General features: G+C 33.7%; 1 protein-coding gene across 1 annotated transcript in view; it reads right to left on the reverse strand.

Moving 5' to 3' along the window:
• Positions 1-18,336, reverse strand: part of dsf (dissatisfaction) — a 35,181-nt gene that overhangs the window by 6,132 nt on the left and 10,713 nt on the right. The window contains exons 4-6 of the mRNA XM_068776687.1: positions 2,281-2,435; positions 2,008-2,178; positions 791-901 (exon numbers count right to left, since the gene is read on the reverse strand). Of these exons, the coding sequence (XP_068632788.1) occupies positions 791-901; positions 2,008-2,178; positions 2,281-2,435 (437 nt within the window). The remainder of the gene's footprint in view (positions 1-790; positions 902-2,007; positions 2,179-2,280; positions 2,436-18,336) is intronic.

The raw sequence follows: 18,336 nt of genomic DNA on the forward strand, positions 1-18,336 counted from the left end.
TTGTTGACCAAAATCTAAGATAAAAAATTAAAAGAATAATTAATTTAATATTTAATTTCATTTTATTTTAAATGTTACGTAAGAATGTACACAGGCACAGTTACTTTGTGGGTGTTTACAAGTGTCATGTATTGTGGCGTTCGTATCGCGAACTAAGGGGCGGGGAAAGTCAAGTGAAGGCGAAAAGTCACCCTTCAGTCGCCCAATCGCGAGTCCGCGCCGCCCTTCCAGCCAAAAAGCCACCTATCGTACCGACTCCATACCTATTCTTAAGTACAATTTTTACATTCTAAGGTTAGACATTTTGAACAATTATAAAATTTACTTAACTATGTATAATACAAACTATTTATAGCGTAGCTATTTATTATGTTTGTATTTGATCTATTCATAAATCCTAGATATAAATTAAAGTTACAAATGCTTTATTGATAGTTGTTTACATTGACACGTGAGTTTTTTATGACCAATTTTTTCGGTACTCTTTGTATAAGATACTAATACAAAAATCGACGACTAGATAACTTTTTATGAAGTAATTTTAGAGAATATAGGTTTTCCTGTTATGTGCCGAGTAAATTTGCTAAAACATTACAGCTATGACTCAGCTGTATTCTACTTACTCTACTTTAGATTCGCTTTAATAATAATTAACTTAAACGCAGCGCAGGACGTCGACCCAATTTTTAAGGCCCAGTCCGTCCAACCAGTCTCATGAAAGTCTATGGAAGAAGCTTATGCCCAGCTGTGGATATCCTACGGGTGAAGTGATGATGATAATATACGTTACTTGTAAGAGTTCCCATGTCGGCGCCAAGGGTGCTCCAAACGGACTTGGCGGCGGGCGGAGTAGCGTAGGATCGCCTTGTAATTGCAATTGCTTCGCACTCCACATTAGTTCCTAAGTAAACTTGTTTAATGTTAATTATAATATTTACGAATGTAAAAAAAAAATGCTGCTGTTATGTGATATTTAAGGTGATAGTGACCTTCGCCCTTAAGGTAGTCAAAAAATCTTGTAAAAGAGTTCGTGAGACGGTGGATGAAGGCGGTTTTCTACCAGTCCTATTGAAAATCCATGGAGGTGTCCATGTCCAGCAGTGGAGGTTTATCAAGTTATTTAATAAGTAATGATTGCATGTTTGAGTGATGCATGGAAGTATTTCTGTAGTTCTTACAACAATTAAATAATCAATAAAGATTAAGTTATGATCCAGTAATGACATAATTATGCCTGTTGTCTCTAAATATTCTTTCTGCTGTTTAAGATTTTTTATTATAAAATCTACGGGTAAGACTACATTGTATTAGGCGGAGCGTAAAATTTTCACCAAAACGTCACCTTTATTATATTATGAGTAAACACACCACTAAACTGATGATACGTAGTTGATATATGTCGAACAGGTCTATGAGCATTATAAAATCATTAATTATTAGAAAAATGGCGACGTGCGTAAGTTTAGGTAACTAAAAATAATGATAAGCTTGCTATACATTTATTTAGACAACTTAAAATTAATAACTCTTTTGTGAACCATTATTATCAGTTACCGTGTAATAAATATAAGAAGTTCAATCAAAAAACTTGTATAAAAATTTATAGCCTGATAGGATTTTAAGAGATATTAAAGCTTAGGAATGAATTGTAAAAAAAATTTGTCTGATGACTACTACACTAAAATTGAAATGGTGGTCAAAAAAAGTCCAGGTTTGTTTGGCTTTCCTCAGATTAGGGAGCTTTAACTTGAAAGATGCTATGTTAGGGAAGCTCAATCTGAAAATTACTGCCAAAAACTAAAATTTGACTCTTATAGCATCAGCTCATGATGAGGTCATTGTGAATTATTCTAAGTGGCAATAATATAAATAAATAACTACATACCATTATTAATCACGTACCGGGTCACTAAAACTAGGTTTAGGTATTAGAAAAAACTAACGAATAGACCTGATATCTGTATTGTACAAAGTGTTTAAGAAGTATTACGATTTATGTTTGCCTACCTGACATTTATCTGAAGACATGAGCATGTGAAGTAGACCAGGAGGCGGAGGTGCCAAGAACGGCTCGGCGAGAAGAGGCAAGGGACTCACGGCGCCGGCGCCAGCGCCGCTAGAGCCAGCCGACGATGCCGCGCTTAATGGCGCTGTATCGTTCATACCGCTTAAGCTGAACTATAGACAAAAAACAGACGGTTTGATACTCTGCTATTATTACGATACTGGTTAGATGCTTCTTCTCAGTAGTGTCTTCATTTGTAAATATAAAAACCTTACTTGAAAACTAAAGGGCTGCGGTAGCGCTGTGTATGGCGGTGGAGATAGCTTGAGCGGATGCGGTTTGTGCGCGTGGCCGAGCGGCGGCGGTGGTAGCGAGCTGAGGCCGCCCGAATGTAGCTTCGGCTTGCGCGGACCTCGCTCATGTTGCACAGCTGAGTGAAGCAAAACTGATCATTTACTATAAACTTATGGTTCTAAATTAAACACAGTGCACATTTTGAAAAAAACAGATAAATTAGTGGTAATCACAGCAGGATGGAGGCGGGCTACTGACTGCCCGAAATTCCAAATTTTTAGGAACACTGTTATAAAAATATTATAATTTTACCATTCATATGTTACATAATCATCATATCAGCCGATAGCGCCCACTGCGGGGCATAGACCTTACCCAAAGATTGCCACGATTGCCGGTCTTAGGCTGTATTCAGCGACTTCCCATTATCTTAACAGCCTTCAGTCCACCTAGTGGGGTGACTACCCACGCCGCATCTACGGGTTCGTTATATGTTACATCACTTGTAACTAAATAACTATATTACCATATTTTAAATAAATATATTTGTATGCAATTCTTTATAAAGTAGTTTTGATTTTTTGCGATTTTTAATTTGAAAGTGTTCCAAATTTGGTTTACTCGGGGGTCAAAATCCTAGAGACGTGCCTGTTGATAATATTAATATCTTAAAGTAATTGTCGATTCAAAACTGCGTGTAAATATCTACTTGATTAAAGAAATTTCGGATTTGAATTTCTTGTTGTACGAGAATGTATTTACAACGCCTTTTTCTATTAATTTATCAATATTACATATTTTAAAAACTATCTACTGGTGATAACTTTATGTTGAGATTTGTTTATGTAAGGCTTATTAAATTTCATTGAATCCAAATATCTATATTTTTTAAACACATAACGTAAACATGTATTTCTACATGTGCGTTACAATTTTAATGATTGCATGTCAACACTAGAGAATATCGTTTTTAAATTTTGTTTAAAGTAACTTCAGCAATGTTTTACATGTTGGATTATGGAGTCGTGAACCGATTATTCGCTGCAGATCCCCGTAAGCAGAGATCGCATTCACCCATAGGCAGCATTACTCTTAGGCCACATACACAACAGATTTATTTTTAACTATTGTTTAAATGAATCTACAAAATTACAGTTAGAATATCAATCAGTTAGAATACGTTACATTATTACAATGGTTTTTTATAGTATACATACATACATTTATTTAAAAAAGATCTGTTTTTTTTTTTAATTTAATGTGTTTTATTTGATTCATTAGTTTGATTTACATCATCATCATAATTTTAACGGCAAGAAGTCCACAGCTGGATAAACACCTCCTCCACAGTCGGATTCTAGTTAGACCGGTTGGAAGCGGCTTGTTTCCAGCGTCTTTCGACAATCTCAACTAGGTATTCTGTCCACCCTGTACGTGGACGTCATATGATGCGACTTTAAGATCCTAGCGGCCAATTGTTCTGCGCGGTAAATGGCTTGCCAAATGCCACTTTAATTTTTAGTCCGCTTGGTTATTTTTTTTTACCGGACTGTCACTGCTGCCCAAATGGCATTTGCAATTTCCTTGGGTTTGTATCTGCTGCATTACGTCGATTACTTTTGTTCGTCTACGTATCTCCTCAAGCCTGATGCGATCTAGTAAAGAAATCCCAAGCATAGACCTCTCCATTGCTCTCTGGGTGATCTAGAGCCTTCTTATGAGGCCTAACACATATTGGTCGTAGACCTTCGTTTCTTCGTTACAGTGCAATTTAATTTCTAATTATTTAATATCGTAATCAAGTAAGTAAGAAAGAAAACGTATATCATTAACAATATAAAGTTTAGAAATATTAAAAGCCGAAGATGTGATTGAACGTATTATTAATAGGTAGCAGAGATGATTTTTTTTATTTATTTTGAATAGTTTTGTAAACTGCTAGTGTGTAGGCATCCTAATTCTGTAATGACGTCACGCAATCAGCTTACTGCGGCTGAGTCCATGAGAATGCGGCTATTGTGCCCGCACATGTCGGCGCATACGCTGAGTTCCCGCGCCCGGGCTCGTTGTTCGGCTTAAAGCGACAACTGAATAGTGACGCTGGACGGTGCACATCGGCTTAAATCTACACTACGGAGGGTTTCATGCGGCGTTACTGTCTTTACAATTACAGCTAGATTTCATTATTCTCACTATGGTATCATTTTATTAACGTTAGTTTTATGACAGAAATCAATATTTTACTTTAATTAATTTCGATTTTAAGTGTTATATACCTTTTTCCAAGCCTGTCATTTTTTCAATATCTAATAAATTACTTAGCTATTTAGACATCAAATAAATATACAGTCCCGCAGTGTCTTTCGTCTGCCTCAGATCCGTGGACTCAACTTGACATTAACAAGTGATGTTTTCCAACGTATGTAGAATAAAGAATTATTGAATTTGAATTTGAATAAACTTTTGTTCGTCAAATTATTTACTTATGTATATCTGATTATCGCAGTAGAAGTTGTGATGTTCTTGTAATGAATAAAATAAGACCTGGTTAGATTTCGATTTGAAAGTAAATTATAATATTTATGACCCCCGATGAATTCTATTAAATTGCGTAGGTATAACTAAAGCTGCAATGTTAACCTTTTGTTTATGGGGCGCGTGTAATCCCAAATAGAACACGTGCTTTTTTCTCGGCTTCAACGCCTCCCTTTCGAATTTAGTGACTTTCGATTTTAAACAATAGGAACGTTACCTAAAAGTTTATTTTTGCGCAACTTATTGCCAAGGGGACAAATTTAGCTAAAGGGCATATCCGTAGCTAATGTTAATGGACTAGATTTCAATTATATTAAATTGAATTAGTTCATGTTTTCTCTTTATTTTTCAAAAATTTAAGAATTCCGTCATCCTCAAATTATCTTAACTTAGTTTGGTCATAAATTTATTAGTATTAAAAATAAACAAAATATCAATTTTTTAATTTGAAATCTGTCATTTTTATACGATTGTTCAAAAAACATTTATATTCATATATATTGTGTTAAATATTTTGCAGTATTAAAATGGCGAGGGGCGATGAAGAGAACCGATTCGCTGTGATATTATAAAGTAAGTATAGTGCCATTTATGTCAAATGTTTGTGTACGGGGCTATTGATAGGTACAATGTAACCTTCTCTCTTTGTGACAAAAATTTATGACTGTCCACGAAATGTTTGTACGAACAAGGCGATCGAAGCAGCTAGGGAAAAATTTGAAGAAATGTAGTGTCCGAAAGCAAAGGATTTTTTTTGGGACATGAAGATAGCAACCTTACCTTATAAGAAACGAACTAGTCTTGACCGAGAATTAAAAAAGAATAGGGTTATAACATCAAAACAACCACATAAGCGGTACGCAAAGTGAGTTCACAGAAAAATATTGTTTACGGATAAGAAATTTTTCTCAATTGAGCAATATCAATTAACAAACAAAATGACCGTATTTACGGTGAAAGCTCTAAAGAAGTTTCCCGATTAGTCAACTGATTACAACGTGGGCATTACATAACTTCAGTGATGGTTACGTGGAGCTATGAAGGAGTGACAGGGCCATATTTTTCTGAAAAAGCTCGGCTTAAGTGTATTAAGATACTATTTTTAAGATATTCTCACTAATGGTTCTTGACTTAACAACATGTTTAATAACCAAGAATGATATTTTTAGCAATATTCGGCACTGGGCTACAAAGCTCGATCTACTTAATATTGGATAGAAACGAAAACGAACGTTCCATACTTCCGCAGAGCTGGCTGAGCAACACTGGCTGTTATCTGATCCTGATCTTAATTCACTTGTTCTTGATTTACAGTCAGTTTTAGAGAGTAAGGCATGCTATTGCATTGATAATTTGGAGACACTCAAACGATCCATACGATTTTCAGTGATAAATTTTCCCATATAAAGAGTGCGTGCTGCTATTGGCATTGCAGCCAATGGAAACCATTCCGTTAATAATAACCTATATTTTTTATTTATTTATTCTATTTAAAAATGTTGTAAAGACGGACTTAATTCTCTTTTTGCTTTCCCTACCAGTCATTACATATGTTATATATGGACCGTTTATTTTGAAAGTGGTGTAAGTCCATTTTTGAAAAAAAATGAGCTATGACGTAATTCATGCTTAATTTAATGTAATTTTTTTATACATAACTAGTCCGTGTTTAATTTCTCAAAAAAATCCCATGTTTTGTACAACTTAAAATCGGTCGGTAAATGAAATTGCATAACCATCGATTATGAAAGTAGTGCAAGTCCAATTGACAAAGGTAGGTGGCATAGCAGATGGATGCCGATCACTGATTTGTTATTTTTCATTTATTTTATATTACGTGTGAAATTACTTGTCAAGAGTTGCTATTTTAGATTAGTTATTCTATTTTTTATTTAAAATGGCTAACTTCATATTAACATCAGATATTGATATAGGTAAAAATTGAAAATGCAATTAAAAAATAGATGAAAGAAAATACTAATGGGGAACAGGTCAATTGGTTGCAAAGATGTTGGTTGAGGTTCCTCAAAAGTGAACCATATACTATATTTCAATAAAACAACGATGACGGACGCAGAATTTAAAGTTATCAATTTATTACCTCTACGTCCTGGAAGACCGCTAAAATTTGAAAATATCGCCCTGGAGCCTTTGTACCAAAATGCCAGACCTATTACGTACGAAAAATATAAAGACATGAAGCAGCTATTACCCTGTATACCTTTTGAAACACTACTACATGCAGAGTATAAGTAAATTCTTGTAATCAGTATCTATCAGTATCTTGAAATTATAACAATGTAATTGGCGTCTAAAATAAAATTTTATGTGTTGTTGTGCGTATTTGTAAACAAAAAATTATATTAAAATGATGTATGTTTTAAGCGATATTTGATTTTTCAAAATTGAAATTAAACGATTTTTACAACTGTCTAATTTTGAAAGTGGTGTAAGTCCATTTACAACACAAATATGTGTTATCGTAGTCTAATTAGCCAAAAACAAATCTACATAAACAAGTTAAATGTTGACAAAACAATAGAAACATTGCCAGACCTCATATAATTTGCCTGTATTTTTAAATCAACAAATATAGTAGCCTTTAATTTTCTTGAAATTAAAGAAAATGGACTTACACCACTTTCAAAATAAACGGTCCAATAATGGTTTTATATTAATCTAATAAACTGTAACTATAATAAATGTACAATAAAAAAATGATGTTTTTTCTTTTATATATATATATCTATATATTCTTTTATATGTTATATATATTTATGGCTAAGTAGTAGACTAAGTGTAAAAAGTTAATAACATGTTACACATCAACTCCTGCGCTAATTGCGTCATAATGATATCACTCTGCAGCCCAGGGATTCCACTAGCTACGGACCTCTAAAACAAGAACAAAGTTATGGTACTATCTAGCAGTAAAGCGTACTTTGTTTTCTTTCAGAATCTACCTTGTTGCTTTATTGGCATTTACAGATTCCACGGGCTTGAGGGAGCAGAGCATGAGACGTAATTTGCTCGAGGTCTACCTTAGAATTTTCAGCACCATCACATGACTGCTGAGTTATTTCTTTGCTTAAGCAGGCGCTCCGTGGAGAGCTCCTTAAGCGTTAAGCATTCAGACTCAAATGCCCTCAAGAGGGCCAATATTTAATGGTCGGTTGTTATTGACAGGCTAATATTCCTGCCACTTTGGAAAGCGCTGAGAGAGGTGACGGGAAAAAATCCAGATAGACTTTTACCTAGGATAATCGCGGGTTATCTCCCATGGATCGATAGAGCGTACAGTAACGCGGTCTAATGGTCTAAATGTAAGCAAAATAGTAGTATGTGGCGGCCTTAGTCGACGCTCCTAGGGGAGCCCTCGAGCTTGGCTAAGTTAAAAGAGATCTTAGGCTAGGCGCCCTCAGAACTTTGCCACCTCAAACTCGCGGTATCTGCAAATGCCAATTGTCTTAACCATTTTCTTAAATTTGTAGCGACTTCGCAAGTCTATATACCGATAACACATTTCACAATTTTAAACTCAGTATGATGAAAAGGTTTCGATATACGACGTAGAATGGACCGGCTATATTAATATCAGATAGTCATGACCTTAACGGTTGGCAAGTCTGTCAAGCAGAAATTGTTCATAACATTTTCATTGAATATTTTATGATTTATTTTAAAAAAGTCCATATTTTGAACAATCTGTTCAATAATTATATAATACACAATAGTTATATCAAAAATATATCAAATTGAAATACGGACTAAATAGTACATTTAACTTGTAACTCAAAACATCAAACCGATCAATTTATCAAACCGTAAACGCGCACGTTTAAGTCTCTGTTGCTAAAGCTTCTTTAAAAAGATGCTCACTGAATCACATTTGAAGCGTTTAAAAGGGAGATTTGACTTCAAACACTTTTATCACCCCGAAACCCCTCGCTGAAATAAATTAAACACAAATAAACTGTATCCGTAGTTTTATTGTACAATATTCATTTGTAATATTGAATATTTCATCGTTTTAACCTATCGCTTATGAATGAAAAATGTATATTTGAAAGTAAGCAATCTGTTATTTACCAGTTATTACTATGTATTATAAAAATGTAGGTGTTATTTATCTATTTTTATTGAATTTTGGCGTATTTGAATATTAATATGATGGTATTCATATATACATTCATACATATATATCTACATAGACATGGATTTTTTCAAAGTGGCTTTAGTTTATAAGCATTTTGTTTGTTATCAAAGATATCAAACCAAATATAAAATAATGAAGTAAATTGGAAGAAAATTAATTGTTACACGTTATCACCTAAATAATAAGCTTGTTATACTTTTGAATAGGCTTCATAAAATTAGTAATCTTTTGTTGATAACTGTGTATTAATACAATACACGCCTGTGTAATTACCCTGAATTATCATGTAATGAATTTGAGCAGCTTATTAAATAAAAAAATCGTATAATAATCCTATTATAAACGTGAAAAAAGTCTGAATTTGTTGTGAGTTTCTTTCAGATCTTTGTAGGTATAATTTGAAGGATGCCATTATAGGGGAGCTTAATCCGAGTCTAGTTTCTATCAAAATTCTATCTGGCATTCTTCTCATGACTTACAAATTCATTTTCAGTAAATGATACTATGTGTATATGATACAATGTATGAAAAATGATTGAAGTATCAAAGAAGGTTTTGAGGTAATATGATGATGTAGGTGCCAGAAGAGGAGATTTTAGCTGTGTCGTATATTTTTATTCAAATTTAATAGTTTTGTTAGCGCGAGATGTTTGTGGTGTATTACAAGCCATTTTTACCGCCAAACATTATGCGACGTTTACTGCAGTTACTCATTTATTAGGCGAAAATAAAGTATTTTAGTTTTTAAAAAGACATAAGAAGTTACTTTAATTTTAATCTTTAAAAATTCATTTAAAAAATAATCTTTTAACCTTAGCAATGTAGCTAGAAGTCATGATAATAGGTGATAGTCGTTGTTACCTTGGCGGGTATTAGCTCGGTAAAGAGTGTCTCAGACACTGGGGGGTGTCGGCGAATCGTTAGTGTTGTAAAGCAACTCACACCAGCTTCTTGAGAGGAGGGAGTGGGGTTGGACAGAGTACATACGATCTCGTTGTCCGTGTAAATTGAGCTTTGCGGTCGATACGATAGTGAAGCGCAGTACAAGTTTTAAAAATGTCGATATTTTGATATAAATAACTATTAAGGGTTTTTTTTTTCATAATAGTAGATTTTACTATACAGTTAATCCTGTCACAGAAATAATGCCTTAATATAATTTATTGCAAATTTTAATCATGTTTCTTGGTATATGGGATTAGTTTTTAAAGATGTTATTACTTACCTCACTCGTCCCGTTTTGGCCTATTTAGAGGAACATGGTTCGACAGTCGTTTTATCTTTTTAGATTTGTACAAACCAGGTTACGATTTTATTTTTCTGCTGATTTTTTCATATAAAAATCAGTCAAACGATAGGTGCCCATTGCAAAACACAGGCCTTCCCAAAAGATCGTCTCTATGACCGGTCTCGCGCTGCACGGGATTCAGCGATTATCCGTAGCCTTAACTATGTCGTCGGTTTACCTAGTGGAATACGTCGCGGTGTCGTGCGCGGCTCGTGGTCGCCACTCCAAAATCTATTGGTCCTAATGGCTGTCGGCTACACGAGTGATGCTCCATACACTGCCATTACAGATAAGCAATTCTTCGAGCTACGACGGTGACCTTACTTCTGCGGATTATCGCATTTTAATTCGACCTCGCAGCAAAGCTTAAAAAATTCCCTCCTTTTACACTATAAATTGGGCCTGGCTTAAATTTTCATAATCCACTCACAATAAGAAATATGAACTAACAGTTTTAAATTATTTCGAAAATTCGAATGCAAATAATAATATGTTAATTCAAGTAGGCGCTTTGAACACGCGCTTTTGAATCGTCGATTATTTTAACATTATAAGCCACTACCAGCTCGGAACGCTGAACTGTTGAAAAGACCACAAAACTCAACATTTGCTCTTTTAAAGGAACTTTAACATTTTTCATGTACACATTATAACAAATAAAGTAGTACTTTATGCAGAATATTATTTTATCGATATTGAAACAAACAGCCTTTGAAGTGAAGCGAGCGGGCAAGACGGAGGCAAGCGATGTGGGTTGTGATTAATGACCCAATAATCCCAGGCTCCCGCCGTCTGGCCTATGGAAGCTTCACGAAGCCGAATTGGTGAACGGTCAGAAGGTTTATTGACTGCCGAGTAAAATGCAAGACAGTGTTGAATACAGAAAGCGACTATAATATAAAATTATGTATTAAATTATTAACAATATATGCTTCATCACAACGCTTAGTTGATGTACGAGATGTGATTTAAACAATCACATAAAAATAAAATACGACGGTTTTTATTTTACTTAATTTAAGACATGTTACATGTAATAAAATAGATCACATTACACGTTATCAATATTTTTAGTTTATATAAGTTATTTAATTTTTATATTTAAATCAAACAATACCTTCCTCAATTAGGTACATAAATTTATCATAAAAATTTAAATATTTATCGCAAAATATTTTAAAAACTGTCATGTAATTATACATGGATTTGTAAAAATATTTACATTTAAAAATGAGTTAAAGCACATATAGCTGTATTTCTATTAATATTTATTATTATTACTTTATCTTAATGAGAAAAAAAATATTTTACCAAAGTTGGTTACAAATATCTATTTGTATTTAAACCTATGAGATATATTGTTACAAAGTTATTGAGACGTCGACAACTAAGCATGACTTGCGGATCATTAGAAAACGAATCAAAAATAATATCTTTAATTAAAAATAAAACACAAAAAGAATACAATAAAAAAATCGTCTTTTTGGAGATATTACTCTGTAAAACTTTGTTACATTTCCTTTTTCAATAGAAGAAATGTGTCTTAATCGTTTAAGTTAAATATTTACACCGTTAACAACTGGTATTATTCACGGACATCCGTATAAAATAGTACTTTTATTTGCAATACGTATTTCGCCGAAAGCTACCGCTCCATAGATGCGCATCAAAATCATCGCGTGGAAAATATCCGATGAGAGAACGACCCCGTGTTCCAACATTCGTTCTGACGTTAATTCCAGCCGCATTTGTTCCATTACATTTCCGACACAAAGTAGATACGCGTTTGTCGAATTGACTAGGTGGATGAGACCGGGCGAACCTGGCCAAAAGGGATGGGGCGCGAATAACTGCACGGGTGTAAAAAGGAAGGAGGATCAAAAGTGAGAAAGATGTATTCATAAGTGAAATAGTCTGCTGGCTGAGCACATCATCATTAACGAGCCAGAGAGGGCGGAGGGCAGCAAAGAGGCAGAGGGGGCGCGCCAGGTGGCGCCGTCCCACGCTCCGTTACACCTGCATGCGATAACACACCTTAGAACGAACACTTTTAGATACTATGTCCTTTAACACTTACACATTCAACGCGGGGAATATTTTTGAGTGCACGGATATAAATATGAGAAATATCCAGGTTTTTCTTCACCTTCCGCCCGGTGGAGTCTACCCTACCTGGTCATGTAACGGTCCGTAATAGATGTCCGACAGTCAGTAACACCGGAATGACAATATTTTCTCTGTGTTTTTAATATTATTATTCCGTTTCATGGCAAAGTATATTATTACATATTTACGGGGACATTGATATTTTTAATGGCTAAATTTTATATTATCTCCGGTATAATTTATTTGATTATTAATATATACATATTTATATAGATATACATACAATATATATATATATATACCAATTTATAACCTAAATTTAAAAAGTACTTTTATGATCATAACCAAATTTTCAAATTTTACTGTGATAAAATGAAAAGGACCGCAAATAGTAGTAAGTATAAAAGACAATTTTATATTTGCTAAAAGTTGTAGCGTTTCCGGCCGGGGTTTTTCAACTTCAGTCTATTTCGACGAAAAACAAGTTGAAACTGCGCCGCGATTCTTGTCCCGTCGGTTTCGTTATTGTATTATACTTATTTTTGTCTACATGTTTTTTATTCATATAAAATAGGTATAGTGAAAGAAAAACTATGACACTTCTTAATATTTAGTAACTAACAAATTGAAAAAGACTGGCGCCGTGGGCAGGGACAGGAGTAGTAAAAAAGAGAGTTGACCAGTTTCTCACCTCTATCTAAATCTGATTTTTATAGTGCAAGCATCAAAAATTGTTCTGTAATGTAAAATAAATGTTAACTGTTAAATTTGACTATAAAAATTGCTATAAGCATACTGCCATTTTTTACGATATAAAAGATTTATTACTCTATGGTTAGTTTATACATTATATGAAGCTCATTTAAATTATTTCAGTTTGACAATACAGTCCCTTAAACATAGAGGAATGAATAGAGTCACGCACGCTCTTCCTCGGAAATTTTTTAAAGCCAATGTTTGTGTTGTAGAGAATTCAAATTATAGAGCCGTTTCGAGCGGGCCATACTCTCTAAAACTGGCCATAAATCCAGCTGATTAAAATAGAGAATAGATAACAACCAGTCTTCAGCTCTGATGAAGTCCGAATCGTTCGTTTTGGTTGATTAAGTTTGATAACTCGGTGCCGAGTTCTTCCGAACGGACTGTTTGTTATTATAGAATGTGGTGTTATTAAAAACCTTAACCGCTTTCTCAAGCTGTCTTGAAATATATGTGTTGATGTTTTGAAATCTTTTTCACCAAAATACTATGCTAAGTAAGTCGTATATTGTTAAAAAACTTCCAAGTTATTACTGAAATAGTAAAATGTCCACATTGTACTCAGCTTGTACAGTACTAATTAGGATGCTTCCATAAGACTTGAAGTACAAGGCTCATTCTGGTTATTAAAATATTGGCTATCTAGTTAAAAATTTTTCGCTATTAGATATGTTTTCCTGTGACCTTCCGTTGCGTACCGCCTAAAATGCGGTTTTGATTTAACCCACCTAGTCATTATTTAATTATAACTTAAATAATATTGAAAGCATCTTTTGTAAACAGTCGATCCAAAATCTCCTTTTAAATCAAAAGATTTTTATTGCTTTCTACGTGCTATATTTATTTCCTCAAAAATATTTTGCGTTCGTTCTATTTCTGAATATTATTTCCTTTACTACTTTGATCGTCTTTTGCGCACGAATACTACGTAAAAGGCCAGATCTTTTTCTGTTACAATCAGATCAGATTTCATTGTACCTATTAATAGCCCGGTATACAAGGCTAATACATATCTGCTTTGTATGATGCTATTACAGTAATTCGGCTCTCTTTACCAGCCCACTCTACTTTAATATCGTACAAATATTTAAATCCGATTGGCGCGAAAATGAGAAAACACTACATATTCATATCATAATAAGAAATTCCTAATTGAAATGTAACATAGTTTATTTTATCAGCATTTATTGTGAATCTACGCACATTAAATTACGTATATTTTAGTTGAAATATACAAATTCAGTTCTATTTACAAATTTCATCTTATATTAATTATTCATCAATATATTTTTAATTTCTCAAGTTTCGGCCATGGACAACTATTATTTACTAAACAAAACGTAGTTAAAGTTAACGTGCTAAATCTAAATCTGTTTCATCACACACATTCAAGCCAGCAACGCGATTGCCAAAATTTATTATGAATCACGCGAAGCAAGACAAAAAAAACCATCAGCACAGATGCTATGGTTCAACTGTTATTGTTAAAATTAATTTTATTAGCTATGACATTGCAATAATTTGTTCACGCAAGACATTAAAATGAAATTAGATGGGTGAGATTCGAGACGGGGGTGCGAGGGATGAATCGGTTACTGTCAAAATAGAGGTAATATTTCAGATGGTTGCGAGGTCCCCGGTAAAGCGGTGGAATAAATCACATAATCGGATCGAAGCGAATGCAAATCAACTATTTATCTGGTCTTTGTCGAATACATTTGCATTTCTTCTATGTGTATGGACATGAGTTAAAAGTACCACAGATTTACTTTATTCAAACGCTTAATAACTATTATAACGATAAAACATAAGCATTTGCGTCAAGATCAAGCTTGATCAAGCAGCTACCCTCCTTGATATATTATTTTGAAATCCCATCCACAATTTTGTTAAATATTCAGAAAACAATAATCAAAATCGATAGTGAAATAAACAATTTAAAAACTGTTATTAATTATGCAATAAAGTAATTATAATCGGTGTTATCGACATCATTATAAAATGTAAATTTCTTTTGTACATCAAAATGATCCAAAATGGAATTAAGGTAATTTTAAAAGTTTAAATGAAAAAAAAAATATATTTTTCCGCTTATTACAATTTGTTAAAGTAAATGTGTCTGCGTAGGATGTAAATGAATTTTATTCTAACAACAAATTAATCCGTAATTACAATTCTATAAGCATTACTAATTTCGCTATTATGGCGCAATTGTGGGCACCCTCGTCGCGTTCGCCCCTTTACGGGGCACAGGAGAGCAATAGGTGTTGAACACGTGTTACTGATCCTAAAACGATCCCAGGAGTTACAATCTATTTCATTTGATAAACTTTAGTTTGGATGGGTGATAAAATTAGTAATGGTTTATGGTTGAGGCAAATATACTTTTAAAATTTTTTAAACGTGTTTTGCGTAATATTATTTGCACAACACTGACCAAATGAATTACATATATGAAGCACAATAAACTTGGATACATGGCAGTAGTGTTCCTTTAGATATCCTAACACAATAAAATGTCAAAGTATTAAAATAATTAACAATCAAAATAGGTATTTTGTAATGTTTAAATGTAAAAGGATACACCAAAATGAAGAGATTCGTGAAACGATTACTCGTACAACAACAGAGCGTCGAAGCGAAGCTGGGTTTCATTACACTCTAAATACTCTTTTTAGTACAAAAACACTTCACAAAGGTAAGCGAACGGTTCACGGTAGAACCGAAATCTTGCGCGCGAACTGTTAAATTAAAAATAAATATTGCGAAACGTCAGCATGTTAGGGACGGGTCGGAAAATATCAGGAAAAAAAATCGAAAAGCGCCAGAATAGCCGCTGTCAGTTCACAGGGGTGGTGTGGGGTAAGGTGAATCTTTTTGTGAAGTGGAGAGAATTAATTTAACCCGCTGCGGGGTAACACGACATGGCGGTAATTGAAAAGTTTGCCCCTTGTCGCCGCCGTGCCGCCGTGCCGACGGCGGTGCTTCTTCGAGACGCTCTCGCCTTCAAGAGACTTTATGGTAATTGCGGGCATCTTCTTGTTATAAATATGTCAACTAAATATTATCCCTATAAAGAAATGGACAACTCAAAAAACGTAAAAGCCTGACAATAAAATATTAGTTACTATAATAATGAGACGCCATAATTTCGTAATTGACTAAACTTATTGAAATCACAATTTACTACTTATTACGTAATATTACCATTCTTTATCGCAAATTTTGAAAATGTATAAGCTGGTCACAGCTAAAAACTTTTTGATATCAACCCTTTAACTTTTCCAGCAAAATTCAAAAAGTACTGAAACGTAAAGTAGGCACTGGCTTGCTCGCCGTCTCAATGCTTTTAATTTAATTTTAGAAAGTTAAATTGGGGATTACGTCTATTTTGTCGATCCAATGAGTAATTTTAACAGATTGGACCTTTTGTTTATACAAGCAAAATGCACTTTAATGGATTCTTTTACATATTTAGCCAAATATCCATTTTTAAACAATTGAAATGAATCACAATTCGTTATTAGCAGTTTTTATCTGAGCTAAAACTAACCGCGCTAATCTTCTTACTAACTTGTCCAAAATCGGTTGCAATATAATTTATGTAATTATAATTAATACATAATCTACAAATATATATGAATAATTTGTATAAATTTTAAATAATGTTTAAATATATTTTATTGCTGATTTTTGTAGTATATATTATATTAAGTATATAAATTCTTTGTGCCCGTTTCAGGTAGACTGAGACGTAAGGTCCAACAAAATTAAAATTAAAATTATTAATTAATATTAAGTAAATTAGTACTTAAAAGATGAAAATATAGACAAAATGCATAGTTTACTACGGTAAGTAAAATTTTGATTTTAATTTTTAACTGGGAAGAAGTTTTTGGTTTCCCCCACAAAAATAAAACATAGGAATCATTTATGTCATGGGAAAAAGTCAAAATACCTTATGCTACTATAATAACTACTAAAACAGATGAGTTCATTTTTACATAAATCGATTTTTCATGAAACACTCGACATCTAATGCCAAGGCATTTATGATATTTATTGATTTTGAATGCAGGTATAATATATAAATATTGATGATACTGAAACTAAAAAAATATTTAAAATCAATTGTATATAATCAACGCGGCAGATATCATGCTCGAAAAACGACTTTTGTGTTAAAAAGTAACCATTTATAAGCCATAGGCCTATATAAATTGCTGTAAAATTTAAACTTGTCTTGGTAAGTCCTGAAGTAAAATAATAATAAAGTTCAAGTAATAATAGTAACGTGAATGTTAAAGATTATGTTTACAATTTTATCAATAAAATCGCCAGGCGTGTCCTTGGGTTGAAAGTTCCGTAATATGTACTTTGCACTATAATACGCACTAGACCTGCATAATTGTACCATCTCTACAAAAAGGACATGTGTTTCAGTAATAGAAGATATCACAAAGACGATAAGAAATGTACAAACTAGTTCCATATAGATGTACACACAAATATATCTCGGGGTATTTATTGGAGAGGGTTATGGGCTGGAGTTTTTTACGAGACCGAATCAGGTATGAGGACATCTGTAGACGAACGAAACTAACAGATATAGCCCAGTGGAAATGGCCATGTGTAGACCACACAGCGTGTAGATGTAGATGGGCGTAGAGGACTTATAGTTCTAAAGTTTAGAATGCGGACAGACATGTCTGGCGTACGACGTCCATCTTCAAGGTGGGCAGACGACCTCGTTAAGGTCATCGGAAGATGCTGTACACAGGCTGCTTCCCCGAACCGTGCTGCTGACAAACTGTTAGGAAGCCCTATATACAGCCGTGGGCGCCTTACAGCTAAGATGATGATAATAGAAATAATTTTCTCATAACATCCAAGGTAATTTGAAAACGAGTATAGACAATTATTTAACAAATATTGTTTCTACGTCCTTATAGAATTGTGTATTGTTGAAATGGATAAAGTGAGACAGAATGTCTGTCTGTACGTTGATTAATTTACCGAGTTAATCCATTATTCTGCGGTTGCGGCCGGTAAGCGACCTAGTCGAAGTGAAAATGCATGAATTATAAATCACTATCGGCTTATTCCGCCGCCTGCCGAAGTCGCTACTCCATTTCGTTGTTACATAATATCGAAATATTCGCAATCTGCCTTTTCAAGTAAATAACAAATCAA

The sequence above is a fragment of the Battus philenor genome, unplaced genomic scaffold (assembly GCF_028537555.1).
Source record: "Battus philenor isolate CCGP_79_NKW_IND1 unplaced genomic scaffold, ilBatPhil1.0.hap1 SCAF_12, whole genome shotgun sequence".
Lineage (NCBI taxonomy): Eukaryota > Metazoa > Arthropoda > Insecta > Lepidoptera > Papilionidae > Battus > Battus philenor.